Genomic DNA, 26,091 nt, shown 5'->3' with positions numbered 1-26,091 from the left:
AGGAGCTTACATTTTTCTAACGGAGGAAAACACTCCATAATAGGAAAATGAAAGGGGCAGTGGATGGGAAGAAGGAGTGAAGGTACATAGAGTAGAGGCATGGTAAAACAAGTCCGGACTATAGCCTAGAGAATAATGAAGATAATATGGCTACACTGGATGCCTTTCTAGAATGGAGATTCTTAGAGGAGTCAATCAATCAAAGGGTCAGGCTGCAAGGGCAGAAGTTATTTCTAATGTGTGAATTCCATGGCTAGATTAAGCTTCCAGGATAAAGAAGTTTTTTTGTGAATACCTACACAGGAATGAAGCATCGTGGAAAGTAAGATAGTTATAGAGTGGAACATTGGAGGAAAAGGTTGAGTTGAGAAGAATAGGAATAAAGAAGTGGTGAAGGACAGAGAACAGGGTTTGAATGATGACACCTGGGGGTTCAGAGGGTTACTGGGATGAAGAGGACATGATCCAGTAGAAATTTGTAAATCACTGAGGAATGAATTCAGGTATTCTCGGAGAAGGAAACAAAATATTTATCAACATCTCTAGGGTGCTGCATCAGAGTAATCTTCTCTTCTTTGAGTTAGCTCTCTTAGGCAGCTCAGGTAAGGATCTGGGGGAGCTATTGGAATAGCCTTTTTACTCATCATCCAAAGACAGGACATCTGCTCACATGAAATAGTATTTAATAAAAGTGTCAGAAAAGAGACCATCGTGGATTTTTTTTTTTAATGAAGTAGGTTTAAAAATTTTCATGCTTCAGGGGAGTTAACAGATCCAACTGTCCAATACCTTCTTATGAGGGCAACGAATACTTGTTGCTCCTTCAGAAGAAAATTTAGCTCTTTTGGTCACTCCTACAGAACCACACAATTCCACTTGACTAGGGTTTTGGAAGTTATATTGTGTGCAGCTCCCCTGTGAACTCCCTAAGTATTCTCTTTGCTGAAGGATATTTCATCAGTTGCATCTTTTATTTTCTTCATTTTTTTTTCCTTCACAGTGGGCAATGAGAAGCAAGTTGTGATGGATATCAGTAGTTCTGAAAGCCCTACTAGCTTTTCCCTTTGCCATTGAACACTGATTTCCCAGAGTAGCTTATTGCCTCAAGGGAGCTTTTAACCTTTTCTCTAACAGTATCTTCTTTTTCATTAGCAGGATTCCCGAATCCTAGCATCCCAATCTCAGCAAATCCACCACTATCTCAGTTGGCTCAAAACCACAAGATTTTTCATAGGGGGTCCCCTTTTGTTTACCTTTGCTTTTTTCAAGTCAGGCAATTAGCATTTATTAAGCAATTATTTATGTGTAAGTCACTGTAATAAATATAGGGCATACAAAGAAAGGTAAAAGAGTAAGCCAAAAAGGGATGTGAAGCACTGTTACTTTCTCTCTCTGGGCCTCAGTTTCCTCATCTGAAAAGTGAGAAAGTTGGAATAGAATAAATGATTTTCCTTACTTAGATAATCAAGGACATCTATAATTTCTTTCTTTCTTTCTTTCTTTCTTTTTTTTTTTTCTGAGGCAATTGGGATTAAGTGACTTGCCCAGGGTCACACAGCCAGGAAGTGTTAAGTGTCTGAGACCAAATTTGAACTCAGGTCCTCCTGATTTCAGAGCTGGTACTCTACTGCACCACCTAACTATCCCAAGGGCATGTATAATTTCTTGGATTTAGGAACTCCTTCCAAAATAGTAGATTTTAACTCACCCATGCCTACTATAACTTTAATTTGTTTCAAAAGTTTACAAGCACAGTAGTACCTTGATACATAGTTGGCACTTAATGCTTGTTGACTTTTTCCCCTCCTAAATCACAGGGAAACTTTATAACAATTGAAGAAACAAAACTATCACTTTATAATTCCTTCAAGTTCTAAATCTTGAACTTAATGTCTGATAGATGTCTTATACTCAGCATGTCCAAAACTGAACTCTTTATTCCTCCTCCCTCAAAAAAAAAAAAAAAAAAAAAAAAAAAAAAAAAAAAAAAAACTCCACTCCTCCTCTCCTCCCAACTATTACTGTCCAGAGTGCTATCATCCTTCTAATCACTCAGGCTCACATCTAGGTGTCATCCTGTAATCCTTACTTTCTCTTACTTCCCATATCCAATCTATTGGTAAGACATAAAGATTTTACTTTAGTATTTGCATATGATGTGGCTGATATAAGACACCACATGGTGATAATCACTAACTGTTGGGGTTCAGTTATATGAAGAATTCGCAATGGCCATTCTTTTTAGCAAAAGGTAAGTTTATTTTGGAGAAGAGGTTACAAACAAAATGAAAAGATACATCAACACCAGGTAGTGTAAATATGAACTGAATGGGAGGCCAATAAAAAACAAGTTTCTTAGTGGAACTCACAATTATCCAGTAGAAAAGGAGAACCTCATAAGGTTGGGGCATGCCCTTAGCTGGCAAGCTAAATCCTGAAAGGGATTTAGCACTCTAAAAAGAGTTAGTTAGCTCTAAGGAAGAGGAGGAGGTGAGAACCACAGTGGGGTTAGGAGAGACACTATGTGGCATGGCAGAGGGATAAGGGGCAAGACATCATGACAGAATGTTATGACAGACTGACCCAAAGGAGAACAGTGGCCATGACATGGGACATAAATGGCTTTATAGGGAAAATTTAGCTTCAAGGACTTTACATAACTTCAATTTCTGACTGGGTTATTTTCACAGAAGGTAGAACTACAGAACTAAACTGATCTTTATCAGACTTCTTCCTACCTGTCCCAGGAAATAATTTTATCAGTGCTTCAGTTTCTCTCTGCCTACCACAGAAACCAAACAGGATCTTATATCACACATGCCTCCTTTTTCCTTCTAATACTGCCATCACTTTATTTTAGGCCTTTATCACTTACATTTAAACAACTGCAGTAGCTTGCTACAAATGAATCTCTCCCCAGTTCCATTCTCCACTCAAATGTCAAGTGATCTTCCCAAAGCACTTGACAGCTTCTTTTCCACCTCCCCCAGTCAAAATCTATAGGCTCTCTAATAACACACTTCATCCCCCTACTCCTGATCATTTTCACTGACCATCAGCTATGCCTGAAATACTCCCCTCCTCTTCTCTATCTTTTTTCCTTTAAAATCTACAATTCCATCTCTACAGGAATCCTTTCCCAATTACCCATCATTCTAATGCCTTCTCTCTGTTGAACATTTCCAGTTTGTCCTGAATATAACTTCTTTACATACAGTTGTTTGCATATCGCCTCACCCATTACACTGAGTTCCTTGAGAGCAGATTGTGATTTTGTTTTTGTTTTTTGTCTTTCGATGTATCTCCAGTGCTCAGAACAGGGCTTGGCTTCCTTTAATAAATGTTTACTGACTGAATGCCTAATTCCCATCATTCTTATAATTGTCCTCTTACTCCATTCCACTTCCCCTTTAGCATTCCCTGTCTTAAATTTTATTTTTTTAAATTAACAAATATTAATTTCCTCTCCTCATTAGAAAAGAAAAACAAAATTCTTGTAACATATGTATAATCAAGCAAAATACATTTTCAAATTCCCCCTACCTTTTTATCCCTTTCTCTTTCTTTTTCCCCCCTTCCTTTTCTTTTTCCTTTCCCTTTCCCTTCCAATCTTTTAATCCTCTTCTTCTCTCCTTTCCTCTCTCCATCCTTTTTTCCATCTTCTTTTTTCCTCCCTTTTGTCCCGCCCCACTCTAGCCGTACCGTAACCGGAAATGATCTCTTAGCCCACCCCTTCCGGGATGCTTGGTACCCTTACCTGTCCGAACCGTGGAGATCTCTGGGAATTGAAGTTTTCGCTCCTAGTCCCTGGGGCGAGAACGCCTCCTTCACTGTGATTTCTTCATTCTGTAAGGCGGGGCAACATGGCCGGACTCTGGCTCCCGGCGGCCTTACGGACCCTGCAGCGACTCGCGGCCTCCCGCACCCCCGGCCCGGGCAGGTAACTGCGGAGATGGCGTGGCGGCGCGGAGCCTCGGGGAACTGGGGCCGCGGGCGGGGATAGCGGGGGCGCAAGATGGAAAAGCCCAGAGCTGCCCAAAAGTCGAGACTCCAGGGTCTTGAGCAGGCAAGGACTTAGGACCTCTAGCCGTCCTCCTCATTCGACACAGGAGGTAACTGAGATCCAGGCTTGAGAAGTGATTTTCTTAAGGCCGAGTAGAACTCCTGTTCCGGCTCCTTTTCCCGCTCTGGTTGAGTGGCTTTCGAGCTGAGGGCGGAGCCGGACCTGGGACCCACTTGTGCTCTGCCTCAAGCAGGTCTTCTCACCTGGGCCTAAATTTCTTCCACTATAAAGTGTACCTCAATTAGTCAATAAGCATTAATTAAGCGCCTAGTATGTGCCAAGAGCTACATTGGACACTGGAATCCTAAGAAGAGGCAAGCTGCCCCTCTCTCCTTTCCTCAATTTCTACCTTCGTGGAATTCGCAGTTAAACGGAGAAGAAATTACATGCAAATAACTGTGTACAAATGTGTGTGTGTGTGTAGAGGTGAACATAAAAGGCATAGAAGGATTGGGGAAGGCTTCTTGTAGAAAGTGAAATTGATGTTGGAGAGAATTGGCTCAGTTCTAATAGAGGCAGAGAATCTTGCTGTAAATCTTGAATCAAGTCAGATCAAAAGGCCCCCAATAGTCTTCAGGGTACACTGGCAAAGCAGATGGTTAAGCTTCTTTAGTAGCTTTTCCACTGACAAAATATGTCTCTGATATTAAGTCATTTGATAGTGCCAAGGACTTGGGTGATTAGAACTTTTTAGGATCTGCTGTGCTGCTGATAAGAGGCTGTTGGCCCTGGGAAATGTCCTGGGAAACGGGCTTGGTGGGGTGGGGTGGGGTAGGGTGAGGAGGATGCCTAGGAGATTTAAGATGAGAACAAGACAAGAGGGACTCACTGAAATGGTCTTATTTTTTTTCATTAAAGTAAGAGATAAGAGATGCTCAGCCAAGAAAATGAACGAAAAAATGTGAAAGGTTTGAAAAGAAAAAAAGATTGGGAATTGCATTTTCTTGAGGTTCCAAGTGTTTTAAAACAATATCTTACTGTCTTCACACCCAGCACACTCACCAACGTGCCAGGCTGCAGCTTGAGATTTTACATTTATTTTTATAAAATTACATGTTATATTTGTTGTTATACTAGATAGCAGCAACAACAAAAAATGTTTGTTTTTTTTTTTTACATAAGTGAAAATAGTTTAACCTTATAGAATTTTTTGTTTTCATTGTGATTTTAAATATAGCTTTAGGGGTTTTTGGTGTATGTACATATTTTCAATTTTATATCAAAAATGTTTTGTCAGGACAGCTATGTGGCACAGTGAATAAAGCACCAGCCCAGAAGTCAGGAGAAAGTTTAGATCTGGTCTCAGATACTTAACACTTCCTGGCAGTGTGACCCTGGGCAAGTCATTTAACTCCAATTGGCTCAGAAAAAAAAAAAAAAAAATTTTTTTGTCCAAGCAAAATGTTGCTCAACTCAATTCAAATGTAGGTACTGCTACTGATGATTTTCTGTTGTATTTTGCTGGTAGAACATCCCTTCTTAGAATCCAACAATATTGTGCTCATTATGTTTTTATTCCACTTGGCTAATTTTTTTCTTCCATTGTAGAGGTATCTTGAACTATTCTTGTTCATTACTACAATAGATATTCTTGGAAAAAATTCAAGTATGAAGTCAAGAAATGGATCTTGAGTGACACATTAAATCCCCAAACTTTGTAGCTTTAAGGAAATCATTGACTGTTTTGTGATGATTTTATGCTTTGCATTTTCCCCAGAATTACATTGCCAGTTCTTGCAATAATTTTTGGCAAATCTCCTTCAATTTCAACTCTTATTCAAAATTTTTTATCCTTTGCTTTGATAATCCACAAATATCCCATCATAAATTTAGCCTCATTTATTTTTCAAATGAAGAAAATAGGCAACATTTAAATAACATTGCATTGACAAAATGTTTTATTAAGCTACATTTATTGTGTAGCAGTAGTAATGACATATTTTCTGGAGTAGTGAGCATTTGGCTCACATTTTTCTTTCCTAGAATCACTTCTTTTAAAATGTCTTTTTTTTTTAAATAATTTCTTTTCTTACTCTGACATCTTTTTTACCCCAAAAGTAGCAGTCCTTCAATATTGCAAGTCTAGTAAAGAATGATCACCTTAAGTTCTTATAGATACAGAATTTTTTTCATCCTTAATGGTTCTCAAGAAATTTCATGTTTTAAACATGTTTTGCTACTTCACAGAGTATTTAAGAACAAATCAACCATTGATTTCTTATTACTTTACCTTTTTCAATCACAATTTATTTCCTTATAACATAATTTATATCACAACTAGAAATTCATATATCAGTAATTCTAAATGATAAATTCCATTTGCATTTTCAAATTCATCAAAAAAACTATACACATAAAACTATAAATAAAATTATATAGATCCAATTCATGTAAGCCTTGAAGGATATGGGAATTCTCTTTCTCTTGGAAACTTTGTTCTAGTTAGAACATAAACTTGCTGCAACCATGTCCCATTAATGTGCTACTTATTTTCATCCACAATTTGGCTATTATGATCTGTTGACACAAATACGCCTTTTGTTTTCTCATTAAAGAATAAGATTGTAAAATGATCTGCCTTTAATCAGATTAGAGAGGAACACTAAGATTCTGTATCTGTGATGAATGTTTTTCTCCTTCAGATGCTTAATTGAAAATTCTTTGACCAGTTCAAAATCAGTGAAGTCTATTTCTTTCACAATACTTAGAAATTTCAGAGTGACAAAAAAGCAAGTTGAAAAGTGTCACAGGGATTTCCTACCAAGATGATTAACTGAACTTGAGGTGGACTGCTGAGCTCCCACATATTTGTTCCAACAAAATCCTGAAATGCATGAGATTTAACAATGAAGAAATCCAATGGAAAACTGTAAGGGACTTTTCCCACTCAAAAACTATTAAAAAGTTAGCCAGACAGAAGCCTTATGGGCAATAGGAAAGGGGATTCTTTCCACAAAGCCATCTTAGGTTCAGGGAGCCTGTATTACCATAGAAAGGACATGGATAGCACAAAAGACTGATCTTACATCTGAAGGCAACAAGAGCGGAGGGTTCCCCTTAGAAAGAACAGGCTAGTTAAAAAGCCCAAAAGTGGGGCCCAGGAAACCCAAGAGAGCAGTAGCAATAACCAGCATGGGGGAAGTTGCTGTACTCAGACAAGATCCAGGCAAACCAAGGACTTCTAACCCTAACACTCTGTCACGTGGTGCCAGAGAAGATCTTGGGCCTAACTTTGGGAAGTAGAGGTCAGTACAAGAACTCATAAGACCCAGGATAAGTCTAAGCAAGGCCAATTTGCCCCTTCCAAAACTACACCAAGGAGCAAAGCTCTAATTTATGTATTAAAGTTGGTAGGAAGAGTAAAATCAAACACTACATTGATGAATATATTTTAAAAATTGCAGATCTAGAGATTCCCTCAAAGAACAAAATCAAAGGATTGAAAGAATAGAAGAAAATGTAACATCTGATATAAAAAATAATTGACTGAAAACCAGGTCATGGTTAGATAATTAAGATACACTGGACTTCCCTGAAAACCATGATTAAAAAACAAAAACTCTAGACCAGTGGTCCTCAAACTTTTTAAATAGGGGGCCAGTTCACTATCCCTCAGACTGTTGGAGGGCCAGACTATAGTAAAAACAAAAACTCACACTCTGTCTCTGCCCCTCAGCCCATTTGTTCATAACCCCTAAACATCCTCAGTGGGTTGCATCTAGCCCGAAGGCCTTAGTGAGAACCCCTGCTCTAGACATCGTGTTTCATGAAATTATAACTACCTAAACACATCAGAACCAGAGAACAAAACAAAAATAGAAAGAATCAATTGATCATCTTCTTAAAGGAATTTCAAAAGGAAAAGCCCCAAGAAAGTCAAAGCTAAAATCTGGAGTACACAAACATACCTCCCCTACATACACTCACTCTCACTATTACTAAGTGTCCAGAATGAATAAGTTCACATATTGAAGAACTACAGTCAATGTCATCATACCTGCCTGACAGCTTCTACTGAAAAACAGAAGTTTTAAAATATTTCAGTTTTTTTCCTCAATTGTATTTTATTATGCCGAATACATGATAGTTTTCAACATTCATTTTTGTAAAACTGTTCCAAATTTTTCTCCTTACCTTCCCCCTCCCCAAGACATCAATCTAATATAGGTTAAATATGTGCATTCTTTTAAAACATTTCCATATTTGTCATGTTGTGCAAGAAAAATCCACCAGAAGGAAAACAAACAAACAAAACACTGAAAACACCAAGCTTCAATCCACATTCATTTTCCATAGTTCTTTCTCTGGATGTGGATGACATTTTCTATCCCAGATCTATTGGAATTGCCTTGAATCACTGCATTATTGAGAAGAGCTACGTTAAACACCACATGATCTTGTTACTATGTGCAGTGTTCTCTTGGTTCTGCTCACCTCATTCTGTATCAGAACATCTAAGTCTTTCCAGGCTTTTCTGCTCATTTCTTATAGAATAAATAGTATAATAAATATAGAATAGCATTCCATTATATTCTTATACCATAACTTATTCAGCTTTTCCCCAACTAATGGGCATCCGCTCAGTTTCTAATTCCTTGTCACTACAAAAAGGGCTGCTACAAACATTTTTGCATATGGGTCCTTTTCCCTTTTTAACAATCTCTTTGGGATAGTAATAGTGACACTTCTAGATCAAAGGATATAAACAGCTTTATAGCCATTAAAGCAGATTCCAAATTGCTCTCCAGAACGTTTGGATCAGTTCACAACTCCACCAACAATGTATTTATGTTCCAGTTTTCTCACATTCCCTTTTAACATTTGTCATAATCTTTTCCTGTCTCCATAACCAATCTGAGAGGTACAAACTAGTAACTTCAAAGTTTTCTTAATTTGCATTTCTCTAAACAGTAATGATTTAGAGCATTTTTGACTGTTTATGTCTTTTGACCATTTATCATTTGAGGAATAATTTGTATGGAGTACACTATTTCGGGATACCAGCCTACAAGCAAGAATAATTTAAGTACAATCTTATAAGGGGAAAAATGGAAAGGAATTTAAAGGAACAGAGAACTTTTAAACATTTCTGATGAAAAGACCAGAGTTGAGTAGGAAATTTGAAATACTAATTAGAGTCCAGAGAAATCTGGAAAGTTAAATTTTATTTTTAAAAATTTAAAGGAAGTATATAATGATAATAGTGCTAACATTTGAATAAAGGAATAAGAAATGAAAATAAGAGCATTCATTATACTTTTTTTTTTTTAAAGCAAATGGTATAAAATAGAGATTCAATTTTTATAGAGATCTCTTTGGTAGGGAAATGTTTTTTGGCAGGATTTCTAAATTTAAAAAGTTTTTTATTTAGTATTTTCTCAGTTTTAATACTCATTTTAAAAATTATTTTTATTTTCCCCAGTTATATGCAAAAATACTATTTTTGGTTACATATGTATGTTCATTTTTAATATATTTCCATATTATCATGTTGGGAGAGAAAAATTAGAACAAAAGGGAAAAAACTCGAGAGGCAAAGAAAGGTGAAAATAGTATGTATTGATTTATATTCAGTCTTCATTGTTCTCTCTCTGGATTCAGATGGCCCTTTCCATCCATGTTTATTGGGATTTCATGGGTTCACTTAACTACTGAGAAGAACCAAGTCTATCATGTTAACATTCATTTTTAAAACTTTGAATTCCAAATTCTCCCTTTTCCTCCCCTTCCCCCAATTCAGAAGACAAACCATTTAGTATAGATTATACATAGGTGTATTCATGTAAAACATCTTCATATTAGTCATGTTATGAAAAAAAAAAAACTGACCAAAAAAATAAGACTACTTAAAAAAGCATGTCTAAATCTGTATTCGGATATCAGCGATTCTTTTTCTAGATGTATATTTTTTCATCATTAGGCCTTCTTAGTTATTTTAGATCAATTTATTGCTGAAAATAACTAAGTTATTCACAGCAAATCATCTTACAATATTGCTGATACTTTATACATAACACAGTTCACTTTGCATGTCACAATTTGTTCAGCCATTCCCCAGTTGATAGGAATTTCCTTAATTTCCAATTCTTTGCCATCAGAAAACAGCTGCTATATATATTTTTGTATATGTATGTGTATGTGTGTGTGTGTGTGTGTATATATATATATATATATATATATATATACATATATATATATATACACACACAAAAGAGATAGAAAATGAAAAGGAAGACATACATACATACATATATATATATAGGACATACATACATATATATATATATATATATATATGTATGTATGTATGTATGTCTTCCTTTTCATTTTCTATCTCTTTTTGGATACAGATCTAATAGTGGTAGTGTTAGGTCCAAAAGTATGTTTAGTTTTATAGCTCTTTGGGCATAGTTCCAAATTTCTCTGCAGAGTTGTTTATAACTCTACCAATAGCATATTAATATCTCATTTTTCCCACATTCCCTCCAACATTTGTTATTTTCCTTTTCTATCCTGTTAGTCAATCTAATAGGTATGAGGTAGTATCTCAGAATTATTTTAATTTGCATTTCTCGTATCTATATCGAATTAGAGAATTTTTTTCATATGACCATATATAGCATTTAATTACTTCATCTGAAAACCATTTAAATCTTTTGATCATTTATCAATTAGGGAAAAGCTCCTATTTTTTTATAAATTTGACTCATTTTTCTATAAATTTTAGAAATGAGGCCTTCATTAGAATTTTTTTCACAATTACTATTGTTAAAATTACATACCTCCTAGATTATCCCCCATTTATTCTACCTCCTTTTATCCTGTCCCTCCTCAAGTGTTTTGCTTCTGATTATTCCCTCTCCCTTTTCTTATCTCTCCTCTTTTTCTTATAGAGTAAGTTAGGTTTCTATACCCAGTTGAGTGTATGTGCTATTCCCTCTTTGAGCCAATTCTGATGATATTGAGGTTCACTCATTTACTTTCTCCTATTTCCCTCCATTATAAAAGTTTTTCTTTACTTCTTTTATGTGAGATAATTTATCTCATTCTACCTCTTCTTTTCCTTTTCTCCAAATACATTGTTCTCACTCCTTAATTTTATTTTTAATTATTCCTTCATATTCAATTGACACCTATGCCTTCTGTCTGTGGCATTATTTAAAAGTGTTCAGAGGGATTTGGGGGAGAGCTAAGGTGACTTTCTACCTTTTTTCTGACATCTTTAAATTTTAAAAATTAAAAAAAAATTTTTTTTAAAGAGCTTTACTCTTATCTAGTGTGTTGCCTAGCCTTCTCAGCTTTCTATTTACTGTAAATGTGAAAAGCATGCCATGGAATTTTTGCCTTCTTTCAATTTACTGATAAAATGTTAGGTAACACAAGGCCAACATAAATCACATTTCCTGCTGTTATGGAGCTCATACCAGAGTTTTATAGTAGTATCCCTATCAACTCTTAATATCTGATCCTCGGATCATAGAATTTAGTGCTGTGACATTAGAGATAATTTTCTGCAAAATCTCCATTCTTGAGCTGGAAACACCAGATGTCAAAGAACAGAGATAACTTCACTGAGACCCTATAGCTAGAAATTTGTCGAACCAATATAGATCTTCTGAGTCTGAACCCAGAGCTTTTTCCACATACCATTTTATTTCAGCAGTGAGATAGGGCAGATAGAATCACAGATAACTATCTATTATGCACAATACTATATGAAGAACTCATTAAACAGGGATAAGATGATGTTTGACCAAAAAAAATGGGGGGATGCCCTTAACTCACTGGGAAACTTCTTTGAGAGTGTTACTTTTGAATTGGTATTTATAGTTTGGGTAGACAGGAATGTGTCTAATTGACTATATCAATAACCAAACAAATCATATGATTATATCAATAGATGCCGAAAAAGCATTTGACAAAATCCAATATGCAATCCTATTAAAAAACAAAACAAAACACTAGAGAGCATAGGAATAAATGGAGTTTTCCTTAAAATGATTAATAGCATCTATCTAAAACTATCATCAAACATCATATGTAATAGGGATAAACTAGAAGCATTCCCAATAAGATCAGGGGTGAAACAAGATTACCTACTATCACCATTACTATTCAATATTGTTTTAGAAATGTTAATTTTAGCAATAAAAGAAGAAAGAAATTACAGAGTAGGTAAGGTAATAAGGACAACAAATTGTCACCCTTTGCAGCTGATGTGATGGTATGCTTAGAGAATCCTAGAGGATCAATTAAAAAACTACTAGAAACAATTCACAACTTTAGCAAACAGGATACAAAATAAATCCACATAAGTCATCAGCATTTCTATTATGTTACCAACAAAGTCCAGCAGCAAGAGAAACAAAGAGAAATTCCATTTAAAATAATTGCAGATAATGTAAAATATTTGGGAGTCTACCTGCCAAGACAAAGCCAGGATCTGTATGAACACTTTCCACACAAATAAAGTTAGATCTAAACATTTGGAAATATCAAGTATTCATTGTTAAGCTGAGCCAATATAATAACAAAATTCATCTGGAAGGCCAAAAAAATTAAAAATTTTAGGGGAATTTGTGGGAAAAAATGCAAAAGAAAATGGCCTAGCTGCACCATATCTAAAACTATATTACAAAGCAACAGTCATCAAAACCTTTTGGTACTGGTTAAGAAATACTGGATTGGATCAGAGGAATAGATTAGGTTCACAAGACACGTATTAAATGACTACAGTGATCTAATATTTGATAAGCCCAAAGACTCCAGCTTCTGGAATAAGAACTCACTCACAAAAATTGCTAGAAAAATTGGAAAAATAGTATGGCAGAAATTAGGCATTGACCCACACCTCACACCTTATACCAAGGTAAGGTCAAAATGAGTTCATGATTTAGACATAAAGAGTGAAACTATAGGGGCAGCTAGGTGGCACGGTGGATAGAGCACCAGCCCTGAAGTCAGGAGGACCCAAGTTCAAATTTGGTTTTAATACCTCCTAGCTATGTGACCCTGGGCAAGTCACTTAATTCCAATTGCCTCAGGGAAAAAAAAATCTGAGTTATGTCCCAGAGGACCAAACAAAACAATTTAAAAAACTATCTTTCTTTCCTTCTGTTTTCCCCTTGCATTCTGACTTCTTATTCATTTCAATTAAAATATTCTCTCCAGGTTTACCAATTTTTTTCTTAAGTGCTTCATCCAGTAGTCTTTTTCTCAGCTGCCATTTTTTTTTTTTCTGAGACAATTGAGATTAAATGACTTGCCCGAGGTCACACAGCTAGGAAGTGTTAAGTGTCCCAGGTCACATTCGAACTCAGGTCCTCCTGACTTCAGGGTTGGTACTCTTTCCACTGAGTGAACTAGCTGCCCTGTCAGCTGCCATTCTTGAGAAACTATAGCTTTTGGTGAATTTAGCCATCTTTCTGTATAAACTTTTTTCTCTTGATTTCTTTGACATTGTTCTTTCTGATTCTCTTAATTGACTAATCTTCCTTGGTCTCCTTCACTGAATCCTCCTTCTGTCCATTAAATTTAGCCATCTCCTTAAAAGTCTGTCGTGGACCCTTTTCTTTCTTACCCAAAAATCTCATCAGTTCCAATGGTTTCAGTGATCATTTCTATAGGATGAGTTTCAGATCTGTGTATTCAGAAATAATTTTTTCTGATCTCCAGTCCCGGAGATCTTCCTTTAGATGTCCTATAGCCATATTAAACTCAACATGCCTAAAACAAATATAATTTCCTTGAAATTCCATCCCTCTTCTAAATTTCCTCATCTCAATTGAGAATACTTCCAACTTTCCAGTCACTAAAGTTCAAAACCTTGGAGTCATCCTCAACTCTTCCACTGCCTCAACCCCTCCAATAAGTTTCCAGGTCTTCCCAGTTCTACATTTAACACATCTCTCCTAATTGTCACTGTTTTACTCACATGATCTGTACTCTATGTTCAGACCTTTATTTTCTCAAAACAATTGCAGCAGCCCAGGTTCCACTGTGAGCATTTTTAGTAATAAAGAAATAATCCTGAAGCAAAGGCAAGATTCTCTTCCACCAGTTTAAAAAAAGGAACTACCTATCTCAATTTGTTATGTCCCTTTTCTGTACATTCACTTTAGAGGCTGGATACCTGCCTTCAGCACAGCTGCCCAAAGTAGTGCTGGAGAGGACTGCAGCTCTACTGACCGTCCGGCTGAGCCAGACCCCTTATTGGCAGAAGAAGCTTTGGAGCACAAAGCCCTTCGACTGCAGAAAGAAGTCCTGGATTTAACTGTGAGTCTTAAACAGGATACAGTTGTTATCCATTGTGAGCTGAATAAAGACACTGCCTTTGCTCACCTTGATTTTGAGTCTTGAGTCTTGCACCAATTAGTTGCTTATAGTTCTCTTTTAATACCTTGAACAGCCTATTCTGAGACTATAACTATTTTGCATGCTTTCAGCAAATCATTTCCTCTTTCTTAATTTAACTTTCCTATATGTAAAATGGAGATAATAATCTTTGCCCCTATCTTACAGAATTGCGAAGATTCCATGAGATATGTAAGTAAGGTTCTTTATGATCATAAAGTATTATGGGATCATAGGAGTCAAACTAAAAAGGGGCTTGGAGATCATCAAAAGTATGTCTTAGCTATGTGACCCTGGGCAAGTCACTTAACCCCAATTGTCTCACCATTTAAAAAAAGTATAATGTCCTCATTTTACAGATTTGAAAAGCAGATTTCTTAGAAGAGAGTTTACTTGCATAAGTTTAGACTAAGCATCGAATTACAGAAGTGGGATTTGAGCCCAGCTTTTCTCTCTCCAAACCCATGGCTTAGGCTGCTCTGCTATTAGACCTGTGATCCCTATTGATTCCATGGCCATCCTTTGAGGCATCTTCTTGAAGGCCACCAAGTTTATCCCATATGTCTGAAGACTTTAACTAGACTTTATTATTTATCTGTGTCGGGGCAGGGAGTTGGTGCAGTGGCTAGAGCGCCAGCCCTGAAGTCAGGAGGACCTGAGTTCAAATTTGACCTTAGACATAAAACACTTCCTTGCTGTGTGATCCTGGGCAAGTCATATTACATATATTATTTGAGCACTCCACTATGGAACCAGTCCATTCACAGGATGGCTAAAAGGCTGGCAATATTTAATCTTTAGTTTTGGTGAATTTAAGACTTTTCTGTTTGCTTCTAAGATATTTCATAGCGCAGTAATGGACTTTGACTGGTTTTCCAAATCTTTTGTTCTTAAATTTGAAGTTTATATTTTAGGCTTGTTAATTAAATCTTCCAGCTGTCTGTTCCTCTTTTCTGAATGTGCAATTTAGAAATGAGACATCTCAAGCCTTTGGTCACACATTCTATGATCTCCTCATGTGATGTTACAGCTATTGTCTGCTTCTTCAGATCTGGAACCTTAGACTCTTAGAAGGAAGGAAACTTCAGAGACCATCACTTAGTCCAACTCATATTTCAACAAATCTTCTCTGTCTCTGGCAACTGGTAATCCATTCTCTGAAAGCCTCCAGGGATAGGCATTTCACTCCTTTCCCAGTCTGCCAAGTCCATTTTTGAGATAGGTCTAATTGCTAGTATTGAGGAGAAATATACCCCAGAAAGATTAAGGTTCTGTTGGTTGATGTATTTGCACAGTCAGTTTCCAAGTTAAGGGGCAAAGATTTATTACGCTGCTTCACAGCAGGCTAAAGTTTAGCAAAGGGACAGAAGCAAGAAGAAATTATTCTGATGCTTGACAGTGGGATAATTCCTGCAGAATCCACCCAGTGCTTTATAAATCTAAAAGTTCTATTAATTTACAGCATGAAAAATGTTACTACTACTACTATAGAAAATTCAGTCTTGCTATGAGGAATGTACTTTATAAATCTTAAATGCCATAGAAATATAATCAAAAAATTGCTATTATTGTAATAAAAAAAACCATTTTGACACTGCAGAGTTTTCAGGATTATAGGATTTAGAGCTAGAAAGTGATCTTAGAATTCAGATAAAGAACTTCATTTTTCTAGAGGGAGAAGCTGATATCTAAAAAAGTTAAATCTCTTACCCATGATTACTTGGGTATCATGGAGACAGCATGATATAGTTGGAAAAAAAAGATGGCTTGGGAGTCAGGAGATCTGACTTGTAAGATAATATTCATTAATAATTGTATATAGCATTTCCAGGTTTTTGAAGTATGTGTCATTTGATTTTCAATTTAATTTTAATTTTCACTTTTGGGGATAGGAATTATGAGTATTTTCAGTTTTAAAGATGAGTAAATTGAAACTCAGAGAATTTAGTTATTTTCCCATAGATTAATAACAAGTAAGTGTCAGAAATGAGGTTTGAATCCAGGATTTCCTGATTTCAAGTAGAGTATTTCCAGCACTACAGAAAGATATGGCTGCTTTGGTGGAGATAGTTTACACATTCATATGATTATGGCCTTTCAAAGGAAGAATTATACTTTGAATCTAAGTCAAGCTTCTTAGGTTATTGCAGAAGAATCCATTTTCAAAGGGTACACAAATGTCATGTGTTTGATTATGGGTTTGTCAAGGGCCAGTTGGCTTTGTCTTTTTTTGAAGTCCCAATAGTAAGAGGTAACTGGAATTGAAAACTTGATTCTGGGAAGTAGGGTAGGGTGACAATACCTAGTAAACTTCTAATCAGGTGGAAGCATAGTCCTTAAAAGCCAGAACAAGTTATTTTGAGCTTACTGTCTAGACTCGAGGCCCCAAATATTGTACCCATCACCAATGGAGGAGACAGGGTTTAATGGAAATGTGGCCAAGGGCAGCCATTCATTCTGGGAAACACTACATTTTAGCAGCGACTAATGGCAAAGGGGACAGAATGTGGCGAATAAGAAAGGTATGTCTTTTTGTCTATGACTTTGATGTCAGGTCAATGAAAACAGTCTTTGGACATTTATTGGAGGTGGGGGAGTAGATCAGTTGACTGGATGCAGTAGGAAGCGTTTAGACATTTGCTTACTTGTTATGGATTGATTTTGATGCTGATTAAGGACTGGATCTGGGTTCTAAGCCTAGTTTTGCTACTGTTTTGAGGAAGTTGCTTGTCTTCTCTGGACTTAAGTTTTTGCTTCTTAAAAAGTAAGGTAATTGTGCTTGGATATAGTCTTTAAGTTCCTCCTAGCTCTAACATTGTTCTGAGGTCCCTCCTTTCTCCCTGACAATATTTTGAGATTCTTCCAGCTCTGACCATTTTTCAGAATCTGCTCTAAGAAAAAGCAAGGATTTTACCTTAATTGATTTTTCAGTAGATTGAAATCCCTTGTCTTTTAATTATCTTTGCTTTCCACTAATGTTTTTAACTTTTGGAAGTCTCATAGCTTGTGGTGTATTTTAGGGGACTTCTGGGGTTCCTTGAACTTGTCTTTTTGAGTTGCCAGTTCCCAAGAGAAAACAATATTGCTTTTGCCATGTTATTCATGATTTCTCCTCTCCTTTGGAAGGGAATTATTCCTTTTTACTCTTACTGCTCTTTTCATCCTGCCATGCCATTCCCCTTCAGGAAGGAACTGTTGTTTTACCTCCCTTTTTGTTGTAATCTCATAAATATTTAAGTTTCTATTTGGATTGTGGACACTCTGTATCTATATAGGATTCTACATGCAGTTTCATTTCTTTTGTTAATTAAACTCAGTTTTTCCTGTATGTTTTGTGAAGTGATTTCCTGTTGATAGGTCTTATCTATATAGTAATATAAATAATATTGCCTCTTAGCTATATCTCAATTGGCCCTATTTCAAATTGTTATATGCAGTCTGATGCCCCATTCACTACAATTTTTTCCATGAGATCATGTATGTAGGATAAGGTACTATAGCTAACAGTCTGTGATGTCATAGCATATATTCCTTCATTGAGTATGTAACATTCAAGAAAGAGAGAGTTAGCTAATGCTCAGTTAATGCTAAGTTACCTAACTATACCTTAGCAAAATTAACACATAGGATACAGTAAAAACATGTATTTTCTGTCAAATAGGTAGCCTAAGTCCTGATCTTGGAATATGCCAAGCATAAATAGAAGCTCATCCAAGAGCTAGAGACTGGCCTTGAAAGGTCCATTTCTTTATCCTCTCTTCCACTCTTCCATTGGAGTATCTTATACTGGAGAGTAAAGAAGTTACCTGAGGACCAATTTCCAAATGTACCGGTTATAAGGAAGCAAGATAAGAATGCCACATAGGCTGGTATAGTTATATTCTGTGGTTCCATCAGTTTTTCTTTCTGGCCTTTTCTAAGGATCTCCTTCCTCTGGCTCAAATTGCCAAGTCTCACCAGTCTACAATAGACTGGCTAAGTTCCCTTACAAATACAAGATTAAAAAGCAAATCACATAAAGCAAAGAAAGTGGATGTTGTACTTGTGAACACTTGTCTTCTGATTTTGCTGTTCTTCTTGGTATATAGGAAAGATACCAGAAAGCTCTAGCTGATTCTGAACATGTACGGAGGCGCACACAGAAATTTGTGGAAGATGCCAAAATATTTGGTAAGTGGAAGCATATACCTTTTTGTTTACAGGAGCTCATTAATGTTTTACAGAGTGAACTTAGTGAGGTTTTTTAGCAGACCATTTGATCCATAATCTATTTCCAGTCTAGTATACTTTTTGTAATGTATGATTAGAAGAGAATTTTAGGCGTCCTTAACTCTAATATCCTTGGATTTCATTTTGTAAATGCTTTTATTTGAGGCACTTGCTATTATTTGTTCTTCTAACAGTACTGATGATGACTAATTGCCACCCACTATTTGAAGAGGATATGTGAATAGTCATTCCTATCACTGACTAATCAAACTTTATGTATCCAAATTACACTGACCTATACTTAACTTTCCAGCATCTTGTTTTATATGCTATCATGAATCACTATGCTACAGTGAAAATGGTACTAAATATGATACAGAAAACATCTTTTCTTTCATACTATGCCAATAAAATCCCAGTTCTATTTTTAAAAAGTAGCCAAAAAAATATTGTGATAAGAGTACATAAAGCACTGCATTTGAAACCTGGCCTGGGTTCTGTACTCTATGACTTATTCTTCCACTCCCTCTTGTTACTCCTTAAGGCTCTTTAGAGTTAGTCCCTTTCAATCTCTTATAGAAATTACCCTGGATTTAGTGTCAGAGGACATATGTTTTAATATGTTTGTACTATTTACTGTCATGGACAAGTCACTTGAACTCTTTGCCTTTAGTCGCTTGATCTGTAAAATGAAAAGAGTAGATTTGCTGACTTTTAAGATTCCTTTAAACTCTAAATGATTTGGATTCTATGAGTAGCCTTTAAGATAATCTAGTAAATCTGGACAATTATACTGTTTGATTGTTCCCTAGGGATCCAGAGTTTCTGCAAAGATTTGGTAGAGATCGCAGATATCTTGGAGAAGGCCGTCAAGCATGGCTCTGGGGAATCAGAGCCAGCAGACCCAAAGACAACCCTCAATAAGGTCTTTGAAGGACTTTACCTCCTCCAGGCTAAGCTACAGAGTGTGTTTTCTAAGCACGGCCTGCAGAAAATGACTCCTGTTGGTGACAAGTATGATCCATATGACCATGAGATCGTTTGTCACATACCAGCTGATGGAGTGCAGCCAGGCACAGTGACACTTGTTACCCAGAATGGCTACAAACTTCATGGTCGAACCATCAGGCCTGCCCAAGTGGGTGTGGCTGTTGAGACACAGGAATAATGGGGTCTGGGACCAGAGTAAATTAACATTCTTCCTTTTTGTACAGAAAACAGCTCCTTGCGTTTCCTTTATTTATTACACAGATTTGAATTATAATTGGAATGTTTTGCCTGATCTATTTTGAGTTTTATCTACGTCGTAGAAAAAAACATTATTGATTTGGATTGAGAATCAGAAGACATATACTTTCATTTCAGTTCTGTGAATCATATTACTTCTGAGCTATAAAATGAGGGGTATGCACTAAACAATTTAATTTCATGGTCATATGAATATAAGTTCAATATTATGAATGTATTTGCTTTAATGTAACCTTTGACTTCGTCAGAAAACCTCTCATTGGCCTTTTTAAAAATGTATATTGGAGAAAGTTATTTATTAGTAACATTAATGACGGTACACTGGTGTCTTTCAGCTGGAAAGACAGAGCAAAGTATAATATGGTGTGTGTAATCAAATTTAATTCTGTTATATGTTCCACTGCTATCTTTTCCCACTTCCCTATATTCTTTAATAACAATTCAAAATTACCTTAATGGAAAGTGTAGTGGTCCTATGTAGTCATATTTGTTATATATTCTTTTATGTCACCTTGCACATCTCCTTTCTTCTCCAGCTATAAAATTACAAGAATTAGGCCAGAAGTTTAAAATCTTTTTTGCCTCTGATGGTGTTTACATTCTAACTTACTGATCGGTTGGTTAATTTTCTTCTTCAAAATTAATTTGGCCTATTTTTCTTCTTTTAGTCCTTTAAGTTTGTTTTAAAGTTCCTTCCAATGCTAACATTTCCATGATTATATAAAAACATGTTAGAGTTTGATAAGGAAAATCATTTCTATTTTATAATATATGGATTTATCTAAGTGAATTTTATTTGAAATGGAAAAAAAAATCCTTTTCATCTTTTTCAATGTTTGTACTTAACAAGTCAGTAGATTTGTCATCTCATAGAAGTGAATAGTTTCTCTGTTAGTACAGATTCAAACCCATTTCTTTCATTTTTTAGTCATAAGACATTTAAATTTTTCTTAGTTTTCTTTTTTATAAGTTTTTAATTGGTCATCTTTTTTACGTCATCATAATTTTGCCCAATATTCATTTTCCTTCTTCTATAATAATATTTTTAAGACAAAAAAAGAAGAAAAAAATTAGCACATTTAAAGTTTTAAAATGTGTAGTGTATAACACTTATGGACTTCCCATCCCCACGGAAATGTGAGTTGGCAATGTTCCCTTATATCTCTTCAGTCAAGTCATGTTTGAACTTTATAATTTTGTTACATTCACTTTTGACTTTTTCGCATATGTGTTCTTGTAATTTACATGGTTTTAGTTATTGTGTTCATGGTTTTCTTGGCTCTATTTCATCTTGAATCAATTCATATAAATCTTTTCATGCTTCTCTGTTTTCATCACAGAAATAATTTCTTACAGCACAATACTATCACATTCATGTACCACAATTTGTTCAGCCATTCCCCTTTTGGTGGGTATCTACTTTGTTTTCAACTCTTTGCTATCATAAAAAGTGCTGCTATAAATATTTTGGTATGTGTGAAGACTTTTCCAAATTGCTTTCCAAAATGGAAAATTTTACAGTTTCATCAACAATATATTAGTGTGCCTACTATTCCACAACCCTTCCAAAACTGATTATTGCCAATTTTTTTTGGTCAGTTTGCAGGATATAAAGTGGAACCTCAGGTTACTCCAGATCTTTCAGAAGTTAATAATTATAACTATCTTGGAGAAGGTTGCAGATTTTTTTTTTCATTTTATTCGATGACTTAAGATGCAGAAGGTAAACTTTATAGAAGTTAACAATTACCTTAGTCCACATCACTACCAGAGCAAATGTGTATTCAGTCCCTGAAAATATTCCAGCCATGCTAAAAACCTATTAACACGGTTGAGGAATGGGAATGTAAAAGTTGGAAGGGACCTGAGAAGTCCGTTATTCCAACTCCCACTTGAGATATAAATCATCTGTTCACTAGGTGGTCATTTGTTCTCTATTGAATGTTTCCAATTACTTGGAACTCATTAGAAGTTCCTTACTATTAGAAGTGTCCTAAAACAGAGTGGGCTACTTCACAGTAATAATTCAAGCAAAGACTAGGTGGCCATGGAATTTTTCGGGCAGATCATATACAACCACTATTGGGAATGTTGTAAGGGAGTTGAGGGTTGGGCTAGATGCCCTCTAAGACTCCTTCTACTTTTAAGACTCCAAGTGCTTTATTTGGAAATAAGTTTTCTACTTGAACTTCACTTACTCTGGTTGTTTCTTGAACCTGTCCTTTTTCTGACAATTTCTCTTATGTCACTAAAGAACAAAAGTAGATAATCAATCACAAGCCTTCTAGATTAGGCCATGTAATAAAATCTCTATTCATGGTAGATATATAAAATGAGCCTAGTTGTAGGGTTATAGTTTTCATTTCTTCAACTTAGTAGACTGTGTATGGCTAAAAGTAGTTTATTGCAAAGTTGGGTCACAGGCAGCTTATTCTTTATGTAGTTTTGTTTTTTCTTAAGGATATTAGATTGGTAATGCTAGTAACTCAGATTGAACAGTTTTGACCCTAACCTTTAAATCTATTCTTAGAGCCAATGGTGGTAATGGTGTTTTCCTTTCTATGAGTTTTTGAGCATATGACCCCTTGCCAGCTAAGCTTTTTCTGCTGGATAGGTCATGTCAACAATATGCTTAAAGAATCATGGATGTTTCTGATCTGAAAGGGCCCTAAAGCACATCCAAATCCCTCATTTTCTAGATGGACAAATTATGTCCAAGAAAAGTGAAGTGACTTGCATAAGGTTAAATAATTAATGAACAGTGGAACCCAGGATGAGAGCTCAGGTCTTCTGTTTTTTCCATGATACCATTGTTGCCTTTGTTCTGTCTTTACTATAAATTTCATCACCTTTTTTTTTCTAATAATAGGTTTTTATTTTTCCAAATACATGCAAAGATGATTTTCAATAGTCACCCTTGCAAAACTTTGTGTTCCAAATTTTTCTTCCTCTCTCCATATCTCCCTCCTCCCCTAGATAGCAAGTAATAGTTAAACATGTGCTTCCACATTATCTTGCTGTACAAGAAAAACCAATCAAAAAGGAAAAATAAAATTCATTGTCTTTTATGTCATGAAAGCCTAATTTTTAAAAATTATGCTGAAAGTAGAAGGATATAGTGGTTAAAAATAAGCAGAAAAACAAACAACAATTTGGAAGGTTAGAAGATTTCAGTTCCATTCTGGCTTTAGCATTGATTTTCTGAATAACTATTGGTGAATCACTCCTAATTTTGACCTCAGCCTTCTCTCTGTGAAAAGGAGTTTAATTATTAAGTACCCTTCTACTTTAAAATGACTGTGATTTTAGATTTCCCCTTCTTAAGTGAATTTGGAATCATAAATCAGCATCCTGTATTCTTTCTCCTGTAACAGTCTTTTTCTCTTTAAGATTTAGCAACTTGCAGAGAATGCTTCTATGCCTTAGGGAACTAGTGGTCATTATACAGAATTGCAGATATAGCTTCAGAGAGCTGAGCTGTGTAATCTTCACTTATAGCCAAAGATTTGTTTTTTAAAATGAAATTTTCTTGCTTGTTTATGTTTTTGTTTTGCTATGATTTTGCTTTTTTTCTCTCTCTTTTTTTTTAACTCTATGTGTATCTTTTTGTTTCAAGTGTGTTATAAGCAACATTATTGAATACTGGTTTGTAATTCTTTTTTTTGTTTGTTTTTCTCTAAAGTTAGAGACGGGTGAGAAAATGGGATTCTGATTAATCAGGGTTTAGTTTACAAGCTTTCAATGTCAATAGAATTGAAGTGGTTCCTTTCAAGATTTATGAACTTTTTGTGAACAGAATTTGAACAGAAATTTACACTTTAATCCTATAGAAGCAAAAACATTTTATAAATTTCTTAATTATTACTATAACATTGATAAGTTTTTTGATCTCAGTGTGAAAGTTGCTCTAAGAAAATAGCATGAGGGAAAGCATGCTATGGGATTGAGAAGTTGGATTCTTAACACTCTTTCCCTTTTGATGATGATGTCCTCATATTGAGCATGCCCCATAGTTGGATGTATTTAAAATAATTTGTATAGCCAACATTAGATTTCATGCTAAAGACTTTTCTTCCCCATTGATACTGATGATTATTATCATGGAATAAGTGAGGCAGAATCTAACAGTGAAAATCAAGGCGTTGAATGTGCTCAGAATATCCTGAATAAAATCCTTACCTTTAAATAATTTTGGTATTGATTCAGTACTCGAGGCTACTTTGATTTCTATGTTTTTTTAAAAAATAAATTTTATTTTTGTTGACTTTGTGTTTATATTATTTTCATGTCCCCTTTCTCCACCCAGAGATCTATCCTTTATAGCAAAGATTTTAAAGGAAAAGAGGGAAACTAATCAAAACATCAGTTATGTCTGACAGTATATGTACTATTCCCCACCTATGGTATCTCTCTTCAGAGAGAGGAGGGCAGTACATTTTCTCAGAAGCTACCATGTTTCTGTGAAGATTTTTATATTCATTATTTCTTACAATCTATTAATTTACATTCATTCATTTACATAATTTATTAAGATGCTATCCAGTTGGTGGACAGCTACACAATTTTTTTTTCCTATTACAAAAGAACTGCTCTTATTGTGTATATGGAATCTTCCTTTCTATATTGAATGATCTGGAAGAATATACCTTGCTAGAGGATCTTTTCTCTAAAGGGTTACCATGTTTTTTGCAATTTCTACTATCACAACATCTTTAGGTATCTGTTAGATGTAATAATCTGACGAATAGAATAGTCAGTCAATTATTAAGTAACTATGGATATTTGCTTGGGCACTAAACTGGAAGTCAAAAATCTGGCTTTTAGTTCTCTCTTCCCCTTCTGTGACACTGCTTTGGTTATTTGCTTAGAGTTAAATATGAGTATTCCCTAAGATTCTGTCCTGGTCTATCAGCTTGCTTGAGTTTACCTATTATTTGTGCAGATTAATCTTGAATCTATACACACACACACACACACACACACACACACTCTCTCTCTCTCTCTCTCTCTCTCTCTTTCTCTTTCTCTCTCTGGTTCTCTCTCTCTCTGGCGCTCTCTCTCTGGCGCTCTCTCTCTGGCGCTCTCTCTCTCTCTCTCTCTCTCTCTCTCTCTCTCTCTCTCTCTCTCTCTCTCTCTTTCTCTTTTTCTCTCTCTGGCTCTCTCTCTCTCTGGCTCTCTCTCTCTCTTCCATTCTAGTTGTGTATTATTAACTGTCTGTTATGCTGCATATCCCAAGTCATGATCCCAATCCATCTGGTTGCAAATCTTGAAACTCATGTCCCTCAGGCTTCATATTCAATCAATTGCCAAGTTTTTTTTTTTGTTTTTGTTTTTGTTTTTTTTTACATTTTACATGTATCACCACTCACATAAGCTTATTTCTTCTTGATTTTTTTCTGGACCTCATCACTTCTCATATGCACTAGAACAATAGTTAGTGTTTTGACTATTGTATTTGCTTTCAGTTTATCCTCTCTGCACTCTATCCTCCACAAATCTGCAAAATTGATATTCTTAAAACACAGATCTGATCATGTCACCCTCCTTCCAACTTAAATCATTAATGACTTCTAGTTGTTCTAAAATATATACTGTATCTTCAATCTGGCATTTAAAGCCCTCCATAATATGGCTGGCTTTATTTCATCTGTCTAGTCATGTCTTATTATTCCTTTTATCTTATGTTTACTCTGTTCTGGTTCTAGCTCTGACCTGCCATCTATATTCCTCTAACATTACATTCTAGCTTTTGCTTCCATGTTTTTGCACAAGTAGCTGGTTTCCTATTTGTGAAATGCACTTTGTCCTCACTTCAGCCCCTTTGTATCTCATTTTGTTTAAAAAAAAACACCTTAGGTACTCTATATTAAGAGGTCTTTCCTCCTCTCCTTTCTTCCTCCCTCTTAAAATCATCTTGTTTATGTTTATTTAGCTGATGCTCAGCGAATCTCCTCTGTAGAATCATAAGTTCCTTGAGAGCAAATGGGATTGTTTTATTTTTTAGTCCTCAGCTCCTTGCATTTGGTAGGTGCTTAATAAATACTTATTTGAATTCACTGACTTAAACTTTCAGTGTTACCTTGGACAAATTCTTTCCCATCTTTGAACCTGTTTGCTGTTCTGTGTTAAGAAAAAAAAAAGTTTGCTCCCCAATAAATTAGGATAAATTCCTTATCCCGGGACACACTCCCTACTGAATTTGTTTTTCCTCCTGGGAA

At 35.5% G+C, this 26,091-nt stretch overlaps 1 protein-coding gene across 1 annotated transcript; it reads left to right on the top strand.

The window, feature by feature from the left end:
* Positions 1-3,809: 3,809 nt before the first annotated feature.
* Positions 3,810-24,137, top strand: GRPEL2 (GrpE like 2, mitochondrial). The gene is made up of 4 exons (XM_074292124.1): positions 3,810-3,940; positions 14,185-14,338; positions 18,505-18,586; positions 19,438-24,137. The coding sequence occupies exons 1-4, from the start codon at positions 3,864-3,866 to the stop codon at positions 19,791-19,793; spliced, it is 669 nt and encodes a 222-aa protein (XP_074148225.1). The 5' UTR covers positions 3,810-3,863; the 3' UTR covers positions 19,794-24,137.
* The last annotated feature ends 1,954 nt before the right edge of the window (positions 24,138-26,091 follow it).

The sequence above is a fragment of the Sminthopsis crassicaudata genome, chromosome 2 (assembly GCF_048593235.1).
Source record: "Sminthopsis crassicaudata isolate SCR6 chromosome 2, ASM4859323v1, whole genome shotgun sequence".
Classification (NCBI taxonomy): Eukaryota; Metazoa; Chordata; class Mammalia; order Dasyuromorphia; family Dasyuridae; genus Sminthopsis; species Sminthopsis crassicaudata.
The sequence above is the reverse complement of the archived record's forward strand: the minus strand, read 5'-3'. Positions and strand labels throughout refer to the sequence as shown.